Source organism: Copadichromis virginalis, linkage group LG4, assembly GCF_057382275.1.
Source record: "Copadichromis virginalis isolate Kocher_CV1m ecotype Utaka linkage group LG4, C_Virginalis_male_GT1.1, whole genome shotgun sequence".
Lineage (NCBI taxonomy): Eukaryota > Metazoa > Chordata > Actinopteri > Cichliformes > Cichlidae > Copadichromis > Copadichromis virginalis.
This window is the reverse complement of record NC_140621.1, coordinates 16,695,615-16,711,038: the sequence shown is the minus strand read 5'-3', so window position 1 is coordinate 16,711,038 and position 15,424 is coordinate 16,695,615. Positions and strand designations below refer to the sequence as shown.

Genomic DNA, 15,424 nt, shown 5'->3' with positions numbered 1-15,424 from the left:
ATAAGAGAGCTTAGATTAGCCAATAAAACGTATGCCAGGCAATCACACACGAACACAGTAAATACAAAGTATTTTAAAAGCAAAACCACCAATTAATGTGTTTTTAAGATGCAGTGGGTTTACTCAGTTTCCAAACAAATCCGTTTCATTTAAGTAACTTTATGTATTAATTTATTTGTTATAAATATCGATATTCCTTCCTTCTTATCTCAATAATTCACCGTTTAGTCCCCCTCTATGGAGGACCACAAGAGCCACTAGCCCGTCTGTCTTAGTCCAATTTTGCTTGCTGTATGTCCTTTTCCTTAAACCAAACGCAAAGAAAACTTACAGGCAGTTGAAATGAATGACAGGTGAAAACATATTTTGTGAGTCATTTTCAAAATTAAACCCCCCAAAAGAAAAGAAACTTCTTTTCAACTATATGTAATATTAATTGTTAAGCTTTCTTTATTAATGTGCATTTATAATAATCAATAATCAATATTCTGAAATGCAAATGCATTTAGGCATGTAGACAGAGACCTGCTCAAGTTTAAAGTGAGCATCAACAAAGGTGATTTAAGTGACTCTGAACTTTGGTTCTTAGTGTCAGAGGGGGGAGCTTTGAACATTTCAGAAAATGCTCGTCTGCTGAGATTTCTCCAGTTACCACAGAGCACCTTTAGGATGTTAAATGTTGAATCTACGCCACGATGAACTAAGTAGTTCTGCAGGCAACAGAGGGCCAAACTTGGGACCACTAAGGTGTACCTAACAAAGTGTCTGTGAGTGCAGATTAACACCAGACAGTAAACAAAGGACTTATCGTCATTACTAAAGAACACAGGAGGATGGGGAAGATGAGTGTGCTGTGAGAAATGAGACACAAACAGCAACGAGTCGCTGTCAGCTGCAGAAACATTCACAACAAAAACCCGACCTCTTTAACAAGCGCCCAATTGGCCAGCAAAAAACGAATTTGCTGCTACTAAATGAACGAATGGAGCCCATGCTGCATATTTAGCATTCATTTTATTTTCAGCTGAAAATCATGCTGATACAGAGAAAGGCAAGTGAAGGCCCTCACATACAGTATTAATAATATGACACAGTATAGAAGAAACACTTAGAATTTACAGTAAAACAGTAAGAAAAAAGTGCTTTGATGCATCAATGTGAAGACAAATTCATCTGCTGGACCACAATTAACTTCCTGGTGGTTACATTACTCTATATGGAGGACGAGGCGGCTGAAAGACTCAACTAGATGATCTGTGGCTCGTGAGTGATGAGCATGGTCCTCTGGTACTATCCCTGCTGCTCCATAATGACTCCCTAACCTCACCCACTGCCTCAGAGAATGCTTGTGTTGCATAGTACCTTAGGTATTTGTATCACTGTACTGAAACCAGGAACTTTGAGGACATCAGAAACGGGTGTCTGACCTCTGGGCAAAACACTAATGTTTCATTATTATGGTTTGCGACTACAGAGAATCTATTTACATATCTGACCCACATGTCTCACCGTACCCCAGGCTGTCATTCATGAACACTCAAATACTCATCAAGTACTCTCAGCTTCTCTATACTGAAAAACATTTATATACAAAAGTGTTTGTATATATTAGGGCAAGCTGCAAAACACAGCTGCAGCATGCATGTTTACTCTTTTATGGTACGTCCCAGCCATCAACAGTATAAAAGATGGACTAAGTGTCTCAGGTCTGAACAGAAGCCACCAGGGGGCGATACCTGTGGTTCCTAAAAGACTTCTGGTCCCATAGTAATCTCTGGGGAAATGCGCCCCCTGCTGAGAGATCTGTAAACACTTTGCTGCAATAGATTTAATGTTCTAAAGAGCATTAAATCTATTTTGTAAATTTGACTCCTTCCACAGTGCTTAGCAAATTTCTCAGATCACCTCCCAGTGAAAGGTTTACGCCACAGCTGCCCTAAATTATCAGTACTCAGGATTACCAAAATCCTAATGATTGGATTTTTTTAGAATATTTACTGTTTTATTTTTAAAAAAATCAGAAAAAAATAGCAAAGCACATAATTAATTTTTAACAATATGCCAAATTACAGTTATTTAAGCTTTAGTGGTTGAATATTATGGTTGACTTTTTTATGACTGGTGGTCTGGTAAATTTGTTAAGCACTGCATGTGTAAGAAAGGTGGACATGCTCACATGCGCTTTTATAGTCAACTCCACCTCCTTCTCATTGCACTGGATACCAAAATGCCAAGACGGCAACAGCAGAAATTCTTGGTGACGCTATGTCCATCTTTTTTTTTTTACCATTTATGGTCCCAGGAGATTATTGAAACATAACCTTTTCTAAAAGGTATAATGTCCCAATAATCGATGAATCAATCAAAACATGGCTACAGTCAGGTTTTTGGGCAGTGATGCAGTTTAGGTGATGTTGCTCCGTCCACTGCCTGAGTGGAAAATAAGATGTAGGCGAAGACATCTCAGGCCCATCCGTGTTACTTTTAAATGGTAAATGGCCTGTATTTGTATAGCGCTTTACTAGTCCCTAAGGACCCCAAAGCGCTTTACACATTCAGTCATCCACCCATTCACACACTGGTGATGGCAGCTACATTGTAGCCACAGCCACCCTGGGGCGCACTGACTGAGGCGAGGCTGCCGGACACTGGCGCCACCGGGCCCTCTGACCACCACCAGTAGGCAACGGGTGAAGTGTCTCGCCCAAGGACACAACGACCGAGACTGTCGGAGCTCGAACCGGCAACCTTCCAATTACAAGACGAACTGCCAACTCTTGAGCCACGATCGCCATTGAAAATGAGAGAAAAAAAGGATATTAAGTCTCTTGATACGTCTACACTTCAGTCACAGCTTGACTGCTTCACTTCAGATCGACTGTGGTGGTGAACAGAGCCAAAACAATCCTTTTCACAGACTCCTCGACCTCACTGTGCATGGTCTCAGTCTCAATGGTCATTGTAGCAGTAGTAGCACTGAGTCTGTCACAATGATGACACCTTTAGCCATATAAACCCATATTTGGACAAAGTGAACCGTATTCATATTAAACACATAGTGTGGGAGCCGATTACACAGCAGGAGGATGGATATCTTTCTGTACACAATTTCATATTTCCTATTTTCTGCTCATCCACTGCACTGAGTGGATTTAAAACACAGAGCTTGAACTTAATTCGGGGCCAGAAAAGCTGCTTTGACAAAGACTTTTTTTAAACAGACATACCAAAATAATAGCTTGATGATGGATCTAGAAAGAAAGAAACTTTGACTTTTAAAACATAAAAAGTAACAGCAATGAAAAAGTTAAAATATCAGCATTAAAAGGCTACACTAAATAATGCACACAGCTTTTTAGAAGGAAAAAAAAAGCTGGAAGCTAGATGGATGATGTCTCCGTGAATGTAGCATATAACAGATATTTTTCAAGAAATGACGATTATCTGATGTGTCGTGAGAGGTGCATGCTTTGCTCAAACGTTATCGCTTTTTTTTAAGGCTAAAAGCTGCAAAGTGCACTCAGGTTCATTTACTGTTAACTTTTAGCATTTAAGGAGCGAACAGTAGTTACAAAATATAGAATATCAGCTGATTCTGAGCAACATAGGAGAAACTTGCAGATGCCATTGAAACAAGTAACAAAGTCCTCTGATAACTCACTGACAACATTTAAAATGAGAAAAACAGACATTAAATGCAGGATACGGGATGAAAATACAGAAAATTTCTATACAGTATCTGTTTTTTTTAACCCTCCCCATATTGATGACCACCACATCCACCCATAACAAAATAACATGGTATATTTTCACCTTTTACTGAAGCTGGCTTTAATACTCGACATGTGATGAGCATGAAGAATGGCATGAGAGAAGATCACAGTTTTCCACCGACGTTTAGTTCCCTCCGCTCGACCGCCCTCGTTACTTTCTCCAGACGACACTAATAAAGAAAGCTTGAGGCAGTTCAGTAACACTACATCAGATGCCAAAGGACACTAATGTCTGCCAGGGAGGTAGGATGCGAGTCGCCCAGTCATGTCCAGCGGCATCTCTTCCTCTGACAGGCCTCCGGATCGGACGAACAACCCTCTGAGTCGCTCTCAGAGGAGGACGGTCCTGCCAAGGCGGGGACAGGCAAACGTGAGGACTGCTCAGCCCCATCTGGGGTTTCTTCCATTGTGCCGCAGTTAAGACTGAGCACCCAACCCAGTTTGTTGTGGAGCAAATGACGCAGGCCAGGTGGTAGGGGCAACACATCTAGGATGTCTATACAGTCTGGCACCAGCTGGCGAAGACGAGCACAGCACAGGTACAGCAGGGAGGTGGGTGCAGAGCAGGATCTGATGACCTTCATGCTGCTCTTTGCCGCTGTGGAGCACGCCATTGGATAAAACTTCTTATTCTGCAGCTCTGTAGCAGCAACTCCTGGATCAAGACAGGCGAGAAACCTGTATTATTGAGTTTCAGGAGCACACTGCAGTTCACATTCTTGTAAGATATTACAAGGTCTCCACTAAACAGCATCTGTTTCTTATGATTATAAAAACTCTTTCGCCTTTGCATACAGTTGACCTATTAGGGCTGAGTCACACAGGCTTACAAGCTGGTCCACAACACACTGGGAACCTGCAGTTAAAATGGAAAAAGGCTTATGAACTTATAGTGGTTGCTGGAGGTTGCCACCAGTTGCTAGGTGAAACTGGCTGCAAAGATTGGTCACCAAAAACCTCCTTATAATTGCTTTGGTTTCTAGCATTTTCAACTTTTCACACTTTCACTACCTCTTGGAAAGTAGTTGGTGAGTTTTTGCAGATAAATCTGCATCGTCTGTGCAAACTACAGGCAAAGGAAGCAATCTGCTATCAAATAAAGCAATTGCAAGGATGTTTGTGGTTCCAAGCCGTTTGCTGCTCATTTTGTAGACCTGTGTGACCAGGGACAAATCAGAAATAAATTAGTATTTATGTAATCTAATCAGTAGAAAATTTTCCACAAACCTATGCACTTTCGATTTTTGAAGAATGTAAGTGTGCCGTGCCACGTGTCCAAATGAACTCCAATGATGGAACCTTGACCAAAACGTGAGGAGAAGTTCATTTTGTCTCCTTTATGATGCAACAACCCTGGAAAATGAACAAAACCAATGATGTCTAAAATATAAAAACCCTTTTGAGCAACTACCGTTATATCAGGGGCACTTGTGTTTAAGTTACCAGTGTAAGAAAGCCCCCAGCTGTCTGCATCTTTTCCCAGCAGGCTGCAGAAGGTATGTCTGTATTTGTCCAGATTGACATCAGATGTACCGATACCAACCATCTGCGCAGAAATAAACATTTAGGCACAAATAAACATTTCTTCTGCTTCTAGGACAATTTTTGGTGACTGTAAGGAAAATACGAAGTCGAGCTTTACCATGTCTGTTCCATACACTGGGGACGTCATCTTAATTTCCCAGAAGTGCTGCCCGTCTGCAAGCTCCTTGGAGCCGCGGATTGCAGCTGTACCACAGCTGTATTCAGAGTGGAAGTTCACTTTGCGATTTTCGCAGCTCAGTAATGTTGCCGTTGATCGGCTGTTGGCATCCCAAACCCAATCAAAATCTGAAACATAACGAGTCATTTATTAAATAATAATGAGCATAAAAAAAGATGATGTACTGTGTCCTGCCCCAGCTGTCATGTACCTTGGTCATCCTCTCCACAGTGGCAGTCTTTAACCTGGAGAAAGCCTCGCAGACGAGGGTTGTAGCTGGTCTCTGCCTGGGAATCACAACCACAGTAGGACTCTCCGGTGACGGGTACTGCGCTGGGGACCGGTGGGACCATCACTGCTGAAAAGTCTCCCTCAGAGTCTGAATCACTTGCGTACTTTGGAGCAACAATGAAGAAATAAAAAGAGCAAAATGAACTGTCTGCAGTGTTATTTATGCACAGACTTCACTGTCAGCCTACGAAAAAATGCTAAATGGGGATGCTGCATTGGAGGAGGCAAACAATGCTTTCCATCAATATCTTTTCAGCATAGAAACATCTAGAGTAGGGGTGGGCGGTATAAACGGTATACGGTAGAAACTATATAAATTTGGCCAACGGTAGAGATTTTGACTATACCGCTCTACCGTGATAGCGCATGTTGATGGTGTCATCAAGCTGCACCTGTTTTGGTCGAAAGCATTGCAGCGGCTGCAAACAACATCATCTGCAAATTATGCTGGGTGATAGTAATAGCAAAGAGATGAAGCACTTTCCGTACCATTGATTCATTAATGCTGAATTCTCTCGCAGCTGCTCTATTCCCATGTTGTTGCAGTATATTAATGACTAACCTTGTGGATGGATTATCTCAGTTGTTCTCCTGACTGAAGTTTGGTCCGTTTATAGCATCCTGCCATGCAATTGCATTTGTCCCTAACCAGCAGAAACCCTCATGTTAACTTTTATCGAGCGGAAAAAAGTTAGTCCTTCAGCTTCACTGTGCTAATGTTATGCTAACATAGCTGTTTTGCTAGCAATCACGTAGCATATCATTATATACCAGCTAGCTCAACTTCAGTAACCCTACAAACGTCACTGCTGTTTAGTTTTCGGTCTTCATTTATGTTGGAAGTGATAGCAGAGCTGTACATCTTAATTTTTTCAGAAATCTCTCAGTCAGAACATGGCATATCATGTTTAGGTGGAAACTAGCGAGCTAACTTCCTGCTAACTTCTAACTCAGTTGAATTTAATAAATTTTAAGTTTTCATGGATGCCTGGATGTTAAACTTAATTGTTACACCTGGTAAAGCAGCAACACTGATCATTTTATTAAAGATTATTAAAGAATTTAGACAGTTTTTAACTCTCAGTGATGTTGCAGTGTTCGTTTGACTTTGGGACCTGAAGAAGATGGAGTTTTGGAGCCAGATTACTCCGCAAGGTAGCCGTAATGCTCCAGCAATCCATCAAGCCTACCAAAGTCGTACTAAAACATTTTTGACAGATTTCTGCGCCATGTACCACATAAAATCGTTTCGAGGTCAGTAAGCGCAACCAGAATTCATACAAAAGGCGCACTGTCGATTTTTGAGAAAATTAAAGGATTTTAAGTGTGCCTCATAGTGTACAAAATACGTTATACAGAAGAAAAGAATATATCGCGATATATATCGTTACCACACATGTTTCAAATTATACCGTAATATGGATTTTAGGCCATATCGCCCAGCCCTAACCTCAAGGCGATCATAGTTCCATTCTTCACTCTCAGAAGCCAACACAAGGGCCCGGGCATCAGCATCCCTCCGTATGCCTCCCCACACATATCTCCATGCACGACTGTTCCTGCTTCTCCTGGACATGGCAGCAGAGTCTCACTGTAGGAAGAACCTGCCAGTCTGCTGAGGTTTAGTTCAGATGTTGGAAGAACAGCATCAGTCCAGCTGCTGAAAGACAACAATGCAATATGATTATCTTGAAAAAAAAAACAAAAAAACAAGAACTCACATTAACTGAGCTGCTTTTAGTACTGAACGACAGAGGCGTGCATCTGTCTGCAGACCCCGTGTGACGTATAATGTGTATTATTCATATATCCTGGCTTGTCTGTATGGCAACATTTCCTACACCACGCATTTGTAGTACTATATTTTAAATTAATCCTGCAACCCGACCTCGAATCTCATGTTTAATATATGTTATTTAAGACATTTCAGAAAGCATTTTCAGAGCAGCATTAGCCGTATCCCACTGAAACATCCCCTCTGTATCGGCTAACGCTTACACACATCACCATTAGCATAGGCTAACTTTGTCCACAAATAAATTATATCACAAGTAAAAATTATTACCCCCTTGTTTATGTAGGAGACTATTTTTCACAAATAGCAATTTTTTTAAACTAACACAAACAGCTAAAGCTAGCTACGTGGCTAGCCAGCAGAGCCGCGCATGTATGAACATGTTAGCTGGTAATAACAAGGTCAGAAGCACTTTACTGGTTATTATCGATACGTATTTACATTGCAACACGGGAAATACATCTAAGGCACATAAGGTCGCAATTTATCTGATGACATGCATCAAGAAATCGGTCAAACCTGTTTAGGCTAGCTAGTTAGCTTTCGTTAGCTAACGCTTCTACCATTGCTGAAAAATAAAAGCGAGACGTTCTTATTACCTGACTGTTGGTCACATTCAGTTTCTACATAAAAACCGCTAAACCCGCAAAGACGTCGCCCCTTGAGTGTCTCGTATTACAAGCTAGTTCAGACAAGACAGCGCGCCGGGCTTCTGTTTTCCATGACCTACTTTTCATGAGTGCGACCGTAAACAATAACAGGCAGGCTGAGGAGGAGCTGCGGCGCAGGAAGTTTTCTGCACACATGACAGACTCCTGTCATCATCTCAGCAGCCAGGAGTGACTGGAGTCATTATACTCAGCCGTAAAAACAGCTATCCACCGCAGTGGAGAACATTTAGGGCATTAACGTGGTAAAATACTGCAAATTTTGGTATCGATCCGACACCAAGTAAATAGAAGGCCCTTATTGCCGATACCAATAACGCCCATAAAGCCAGCTGAAGGCGAATGCATTGTGTCATGATTTATTGGATGAATTATCACTGATTTGCACATCTTGAACAATAAATCACAAGTTTTTAACTTTCTACAACTTATTTACTTATTTGACACAACAAAACACACATTTCAGGTTTTCACATATTTTGAAACTGGGTTTTTTGGAGACTCTGAGTGTAAATGTGCCTGCGTAAAGGACTCTGGGTCAGCCTCTGTTAATGGACTTTATAGGTTATAAATTAAATAGATGTGACAGTCAATACAAAAAGGTTCTGACATTTTTCATGGTGCATGCTTGAGACATGTGCTACATACTGAACTTAGAGGATAGAAACAAACTATTGATCTAATCTGCTAGTATTGATCAATACCAATATCAGTGCTGGTATTGATACAGTCAATAGGATCACTATTTATTCTCGGACTTCATTAAATTAGCTTTGCGTGATAGAAGTTGAACATAATCCTTATTTATTTAATGTTGGGCCTCATCTCAGCTGCTTAGCAAATCCACTGGACTAATAAAGTGTCCGGCTGACTCACTGGACACTTTATTAGAAACCCCCTGTCACCTGCAGAACAGACTTAATTGTTCATGGCATAGATTTTGTCAACAGTCCTCCATATATCCCATATTGACTTGGCAATATCACAGAGTTGTTTGCAGATTTGTTGTGAATCTTCTATTCCACCACCTCCCAAAAGTGCTCTATATGATTGAGGTGACTGTGGAGTTCATTTGAATATAATTATTTCAGTATCACGTAAAAAACCACAAAAAAAACAAAACAGTTTGAGATTATTTGAGCTTAGTGACATAACATCCTGCTGGAGTCTCAGCAGTGCTCAGGTAGGTGTTTTACATGATGCTCAGTTATTACCAAAGGCCTGAAGTGTGCCAATAAAATATCGCCCACATCATTACACCATTAGCAGCAGCCTGAATTGTTGATACAATGCAGGATAGATCCATGCATTCATGTTATTTATGCCAAATTCTGATATTACCACCTGAATGTCAAGACTCATGAGACCAGGTAATGTTACGGACCAGACAGACATTCTTTCTAAAGACCAAAAGTAAATAACTACTTTTATCAATATAAGAACGTGTAGCTGAAACTGTTTGGGGTAAAAATACCCAACATATTGGCCAGTTTTAGATTGCATTTAAATGTTTAGGTATCTGCTGTCTGCTTTCCTTTTGCAGTGTTTGGACATTTCATTAACAGATACACTTTAAAAATAAATACTGGACAGTGAGATTCTGGAGGAGGTTGAGTTTTATTTGGAAATCTGACAGGCATGGCTGAACAGTGAGCGCTCACCTTCAACAAAATAAAACAAATCAAGACAGCAGCACTACAGGTAAACGATACAAGTGTCTGAGGACGTCATATTAAACATAAATCCACTTGCATACATTATGTACTCAGATCATTCACGCACACGCACAGTCAACTCCATATGAACATGTGGACATCCTCCATTAATATTCACACTACATCCAGAGGAATTCCAAGCACTTATAACAATTACCCACAGTGCAATTAATCTAACTATACACAGATAATTTATATATTTTTTATGTATATAGGGTATTCAATAAACAGTACTCCATTTAGATAGCTTCAAAATCTTCATAACTGTCCATAAATAGTGAAAAAAAAAGTTTCAAAAATGGTCCCAGAAAAGAACATGAAAAAATAAAATACTGGTGTTCACGATATCTTCAGCAGTCTTAAACAGAGGTTGACAATATAAACCACAACAAAAAACAAAGAAACAAATAAATAAATGAATACATAAATAAACCAAAGGAGGGGAATGGGCAGAGGGGGGTAAATGTTGATACTCACACTCACAGCACAGACTGGTTACTACATTTACTGGGGGGCAGGGGGGCTCTGGATCACTGTACAGTTTAAGATCAGACAATAAATCAGGCAGACTGTCCACACATCATCCCACAACACACAGTACATGTTCATGCCCGTTCTGTACGCACAAGACCTGACACAACTGGATGGCTTTAAACAATATCGATAGAAACCTATCTGAGGACAGAGCTATCAAAGTCGAACGCCAATGTGTTTCTGTCGCCATCCCGTCCTGTCAGACCCACCGGCTGTAATGGAAGTAGGTGAAAATCTCCTATTTGTTCTTGCTGCTCTGATGTGGAATGAATGAGATGGTGGCATGATGGAGACACTTATTTTGTAGATAGGATGAGGGCCACAATGAGCCCGTAAAGACCCAGCACCTCGGCAAAGATCAGGATCAGGATCATGCCCACGAACAGCCGAGGCTGCTGAGCGGTCCCTCTCACGCCGGCGTCACCCACGATGCCGATGGCGAACCCGGCCGCCAGGCCGCTCAGGCCAACGCTCAGACCGGCACCGAGATGCAGGAAACTCCTGTTGAAGAGAAGCAGTAGAAAATACTTGTTTTGTGAAGTTAGGAGCATTCACAGCCTGGTTCTGCCACAGGTTTCTTCTGTTAAAAGGGAGTTTTTCCCCTTCCCTCTGTTGCCAAGTGCTTGCTCGTGGCAGTTTGATTGTTGGGGTTTTCTCTGTATTATTGTAGGGTCTTCACCTTAGAATATAAAGGGCCTTGAGGCGACTGTTTTGTGATTTGGTGCTATAGAATTGAACTGAAACATCTTTTTTGTCCATAGGTTAGAAATACTCAGTGAGTTTTATATGTAGCATCAAGTTGTGCACTGAAACTATGTTCACTCCTCTCTCTTGTTCCTCCTTTTAAACTTGCATGAAAAAATATGAAAGAGGGTGCAGAGATGAGCAGTTTCACTCTACATGTTTTTGTTGTTGTATTTGCTGCTTTTTAGCAATTCTAACCAAAGGTCTGAATAAAAGCGCTGAATTCTGAAAAGAACAAGCCCAGTTTCAAATCTGCAATCTTTCTATGCATTATTAATAACTGGACTACATCAAATTGCTCAACAAGTCTTCACAGAAAGTGGCATGTTAAGGACTTGAATGACACGTTAGACACAGACAATGAAATTCAGATTGTTATTTTACTGTAGTATCACTATATGACAAACAAACAAAGATCCTTATGTATGAGAAGTTTAGCTTACTTGTAAAGAGAGACTCTCTCAGATATGTTGTTCGCTATCAGCACAGCCACCACCAGCCCGTAGATGGCAATGATACCTGCCATGACTACAGGAATGATAGACTTCATGATGAGCTCTGGCCGCATCACAGACATGGCAGCGATGCCTGTGCCGCTCTTTGCCGTCCCATACGCTGCTCCTAACGCTGAGAAAGAGAGACGATAAATCTGCGTTAATGAAGCAAAGCTCTGAGCTTTATCTTCTGAGGCACGTTGCAGAGAGGATGAGAAATTCGACTGACAGTTCTCTCTTGCATTTCACCTACTTTTTAGCTTTCCTCACAAACCATCTCAGAAAAACTGCATGGAAAATGTTATAAGTTGTTAGACTGTGAAGTCTCGCTACGCAACACAACACCGCCCACTTCACTACGTTATGACTCTGTTCATGACTAATAATGCCACCGATGGGCGCTCGTCCAGCAATTTTGCCCTCCGCTCTGCTGTCACCTCGCATTTCACTGATGCCCGCTCGGCTCGTCACACTGCCATGAATGCTGCACACACCAAAATATGACAGTTTATACGTCTACAACAACTCTGCAATACACCCAGGCATTTGCAGGAATCTCAACCTGTTATTTTATCTGCATTTCCTGCTGCTGTTGATCACAAACTGCCTCTGCTTCTTTATCACTGTCTACTATTTGCATGCAATTTCATTTGTTTTGCATTAGAAAACCCTTTGTGTTCACAGTAAACGTGTACAGTACACGTTTACTGTGAACACAGTAAACGTTCATTTGCACAGTGCAAATGAAGACCAGAAAAGTGAGCAGCATCATCTAAAAATTATGCTTACTTGTGATGATTGAGAGGTGATAAATGGGCTGTAACTATTGACAGAGCTGTTCTGTATTTTAATAGGTTGTATCTTTAAACTAAAGGGGATTTATGCGTATATTTATTCTGTGCTCAGTATGATTTTTACAATCCCATCACATGCACTTAAACAGCTGCATGAACATTATTATTAAATACAGAGTGGGTGACTTGCAGGTCAGCCCCTCTGATCAGAAGGCGGCAGAGGTTCTGCCACAGAGCGGTGGCGTTCACATTTCAAATGTTTTTAATCCAGTGCATTCAGGCGCTGTTCTTCAACACCTGGAGTGCGCAGATCGGTGCTGGGCAATTCCTCATCATTACATGTGACTTTGCTGGCTGCCGTGTTCACAGCATGTCTGCAAAGACGACTCGCTCAGTGGGGTGGATGAATAAATAATAATGGTACAATAGCACACAGCTTTCCTCACTTCCCACTTGCTTGGCTGTGCAGTCACATTTACAGGCAATGGACCTCTCTGTAATATCCACACGCCTTTTGCAGTGAGATGTGTTGGATATGACGAGGGTGTTCAGCTACACAGGTGAACCATTTTCTTAAAAGTAACACCGGGGCTTCGTGTCTATAAATCGTGGACTGGATAAACAAAGAACAATCATACATCTCAAGTTGGCATTTTACTGAGTGTGACAGTAATCAAACTCAAATAATGAAGCTGTATGAAGGGGCTCCTAAATGCCTGTGGTGTGTAAAATGATGGGTTACTGAAGTGCAACCAATGCACAGTTTGTGCTGAAGTTAGAGGACACCCAAGGTTATTTTTTCCTCCCAAAACACTTAAATATTTTAAGGGTCACTGAGAAAGAGCTAATATTAAACTTGATGTCAGGCTCATTAAACCGAGTTGTGATTAAAAGCAGGCCAAAAAGCATCAAAGGTTGAAGAGCTAATATTTATAAGAAATATTATTTAATTAATAATTTTCCCCATACTGCTCCAAGTTGTCTTTACGCAGCCTGCAGAAAACGTGAAAGCCTAAAAGAGAGCAAAGGTCACACAGGTATGCACAACTTAAGCAGCAGGCACACCTCAATGTGTGAGGAAGTCTGTAAACTAATTTAGATTAGGTGTTGGCCACGACTTCACCAGTCCACATTCATGTTGTTGCCTTCTGAATGTCAATGTAAAATTCAATGCTTACATCAGGAATTAAAACAGGCTGATCATGCTTAAAATGATCCTTTTGGTGGGGTGATTATGAACATAAGCAGGATTTGTTTGCATACAGTTAAGGTAAAGAGAGTGTTACTATACATAACAGGGGTGTATCCTTTCTCCTGCTATTTTTGGATATAACAACCCCCCCAATTTAAAAATCAGAGTCCCGAAAACCCTATTTGGTGGGTGAGATTTTTTTTTTTTTTTAAATACGTCCACACATCCAGGGCCAAACAACACAGTTTGAATGCTACAGCCATTTCTGGGCTAATGTTATGTTGCTGTTTCATCAGTGCAAAAACCAGTCTGTCACGAACACAGTCGCTTGCATCAGCAAGAATTACCATCACTTGATTGGCTTAACTTGGCCAAAAAAATGTCTCCCACCAAGAGCACACTGTGAACCTTTCGGTGGGTGTGCTCCACACTGCACGACAGGCGGTGCAAATGAATGGGTGGGTTTCCCCCTTTTAATTTCTCCAGTTGATCTTTAGGCCTCCGATGCTGCCTCCCCTCCTGTAACACAGGAGCTCATTTAAACCAATAAAACCTCGGCAACCTTTAGCGAGGATGCCATGTTTCCTCCATCAAGATCTCTGGCCTTCCCGTTTCCGTGAAATAACCCCATTATGGCAGATTACAGATGGCCTGACCAGGTCAGCTGCCACCTCCGTTGATGGGTGTGCGTCACCAACCAGCAGCAACCGGGACACATAGTTACAGCCTGGCTCACGCAGAGGGAGGCAGCCTGCAAGAGCAAGGTGAGGACAGCGGCTTGATGTCGATGGAATCCCTCCCCCTTGCCCTCGCCTCTCCTTCGCAACGCATCCCCTGGCAGGTGTGCGAGTCGAGAAAGCGCCGGGGATTCTCTACGCTCAAACCCTGCCGCTGGTTGATCTCTAACATCACCCACGAACTCAACACCTGGCCGAGCTAACCAGCCGTTAGCGTTATGACAGCGAAAACGAGGATGCCAAGATGAAGAAGCTGGTGTAGTTACCGCTGAAGACCATGGCCGCAGAGGCACCCATCACGGCGAAGAAAGGCGAGTACTCGGGGCTCTCCTCAGAAGACATTCTCGCACTTTTTCCTCAGGGCGATACGGCTACGGAGCAGACGGACTTCTCGTCAGGGTTTCCCCTATCCCACCTTGGGCTTCCGGGCAACTTAGAACACTAGGAGGGGGCGACAACGTAGCGGACAGCAAAAGGACCGGTGTAGAAGAGGGGAAAATGGCGAAACGGAAAAAGTCACGTGGCCAACCACCCAGGAAGGTTCCATTTAGAGATTTTCCCGGGGGGTAAGGGAGTGGGGTGCTCGACACAAACAGACACTAATATAATATAACCAATAATACAACTGCTGATTAATACATACACATTGAAACATATTACATAATAAAATATCGTTTGTAAATTCAAGGCAATTGAAAGTGAATTTCAAATTGATTGTATGTCACATAATGCATTTATTACTACAACATGCTATATGAGTTTTTTTGCCCCGTCCATGAAATATGGTACGCTCTGCTGCTGCTGCTGCAAGCTGCACTGACTGCGGTTGAAACGCTAGTCGTCACTGCAAGCTGGCGTATTAACTATTAGGTTTAAAATAAACAGCAGACTCCACCAAAAGCGGCGTCTGCACCCTATAATTTAAAAATACAACAACAAATAAACAGCTTAATGTGGACACAGCGAGAAAACACAGTAACCCTGA

The 15,424-nt window shown here is 41.8% G+C and overlaps 2 protein-coding genes across 6 annotated transcripts; both read right to left on the bottom strand.

Moving 5' to 3' along the window:
• Nucleotides 1-995: 995 nt before the first annotated feature.
• spsb3a (splA/ryanodine receptor domain and SOCS box containing 3a) lies at nucleotides 996-8,390 on the bottom strand. 5 transcript variants are annotated; one of them, XM_085453846.1, is made up of 7 exons: nucleotides 8,161-8,390; nucleotides 7,217-7,426; nucleotides 5,687-5,870; nucleotides 5,416-5,603; nucleotides 5,217-5,319; nucleotides 5,001-5,126; nucleotides 996-4,428 (listed from the first exon to the last, which is right to left on the bottom strand). In XM_085453846.1, the coding sequence occupies exons 2-7, from the start codon at nucleotides 7,340-7,342 to the stop codon at nucleotides 4,037-4,039; spliced, it is 1,119 nt and encodes a 372-aa protein (XP_085309972.1). In that variant the 5' UTR covers nucleotides 7,343-7,426; nucleotides 8,161-8,390; the 3' UTR covers nucleotides 996-4,036. The 5 variants fall into 5 exon arrangements, with proteins under 5 accessions (XP_085309972.1, XP_085309975.1, XP_085309974.1 ...); XM_085453849.1 differs by having other exon boundaries at nucleotides 7,217-7,423; XM_085453848.1 differs by having other exon boundaries at nucleotides 8,292-8,390.
• Nucleotides 8,391-9,827: 1,437 nt separating this feature from the next.
• Nucleotides 9,828-14,965, bottom strand: atp6v0ca (ATPase H+ transporting V0 subunit ca). Its single transcript, XM_085453845.1, has 3 exons — nucleotides 14,706-14,965; nucleotides 11,666-11,849; nucleotides 9,828-10,979 (listed from the first exon to the last, which is right to left on the bottom strand). Exons 1-3 carry the CDS (start codon nucleotides 14,779-14,781, stop codon nucleotides 10,775-10,777), a joined length of 465 nt encoding a protein of 154 aa, XP_085309971.1. The 5' UTR covers nucleotides 14,782-14,965; the 3' UTR covers nucleotides 9,828-10,774.
• Nucleotides 14,966-15,424: the final 459 nt, after the last annotated feature.

Excerpts from the sequence above, each read along its gene's own strand:
- atp6v0ca (XM_085453845.1), bottom strand. The coding sequence starts at position 14,781 with ATGTCTTCTGAGGAGAGCCCCGAGTACTCGCCTTTCTTCGCCGTGATG. Across the intron at positions 11,850-14,705 it reads TGCGGCCATGGTCTTCAGCG|CGTTAGGAGCAGCGTATGGG; the intron begins GTAACTACACCA and ends TCTCTTTCTCAG. Across the intron at positions 10,980-11,665 it reads GAGAGAGTCTCTCTTTACAA|GAGTTTCCTGCATCTCGGTG; the intron begins GTAAGCTAAACT and ends TCTCTTCAACAG.
- spsb3a (XM_085453846.1), bottom strand. The coding sequence starts at position 7,342 with ATGTCCAGGAGAAGCAGGAACAGTCGTGCATGGAGATATGTGTGGGGA. Across the intron at positions 5,871-7,216 it reads GGAACTATGATCGCCTTGAG|TACGCAAGTGATTCAGACTC; the intron begins GTTAGGGCTGGG and ends GTTGCTCCAAAG. Across the intron at positions 5,604-5,686 it reads CTGTGGAGAGGATGACCAAG|ATTTTGATTGGGTTTGGGAT; the intron begins GTACATGACAGC and ends GTTATGTTTCAG.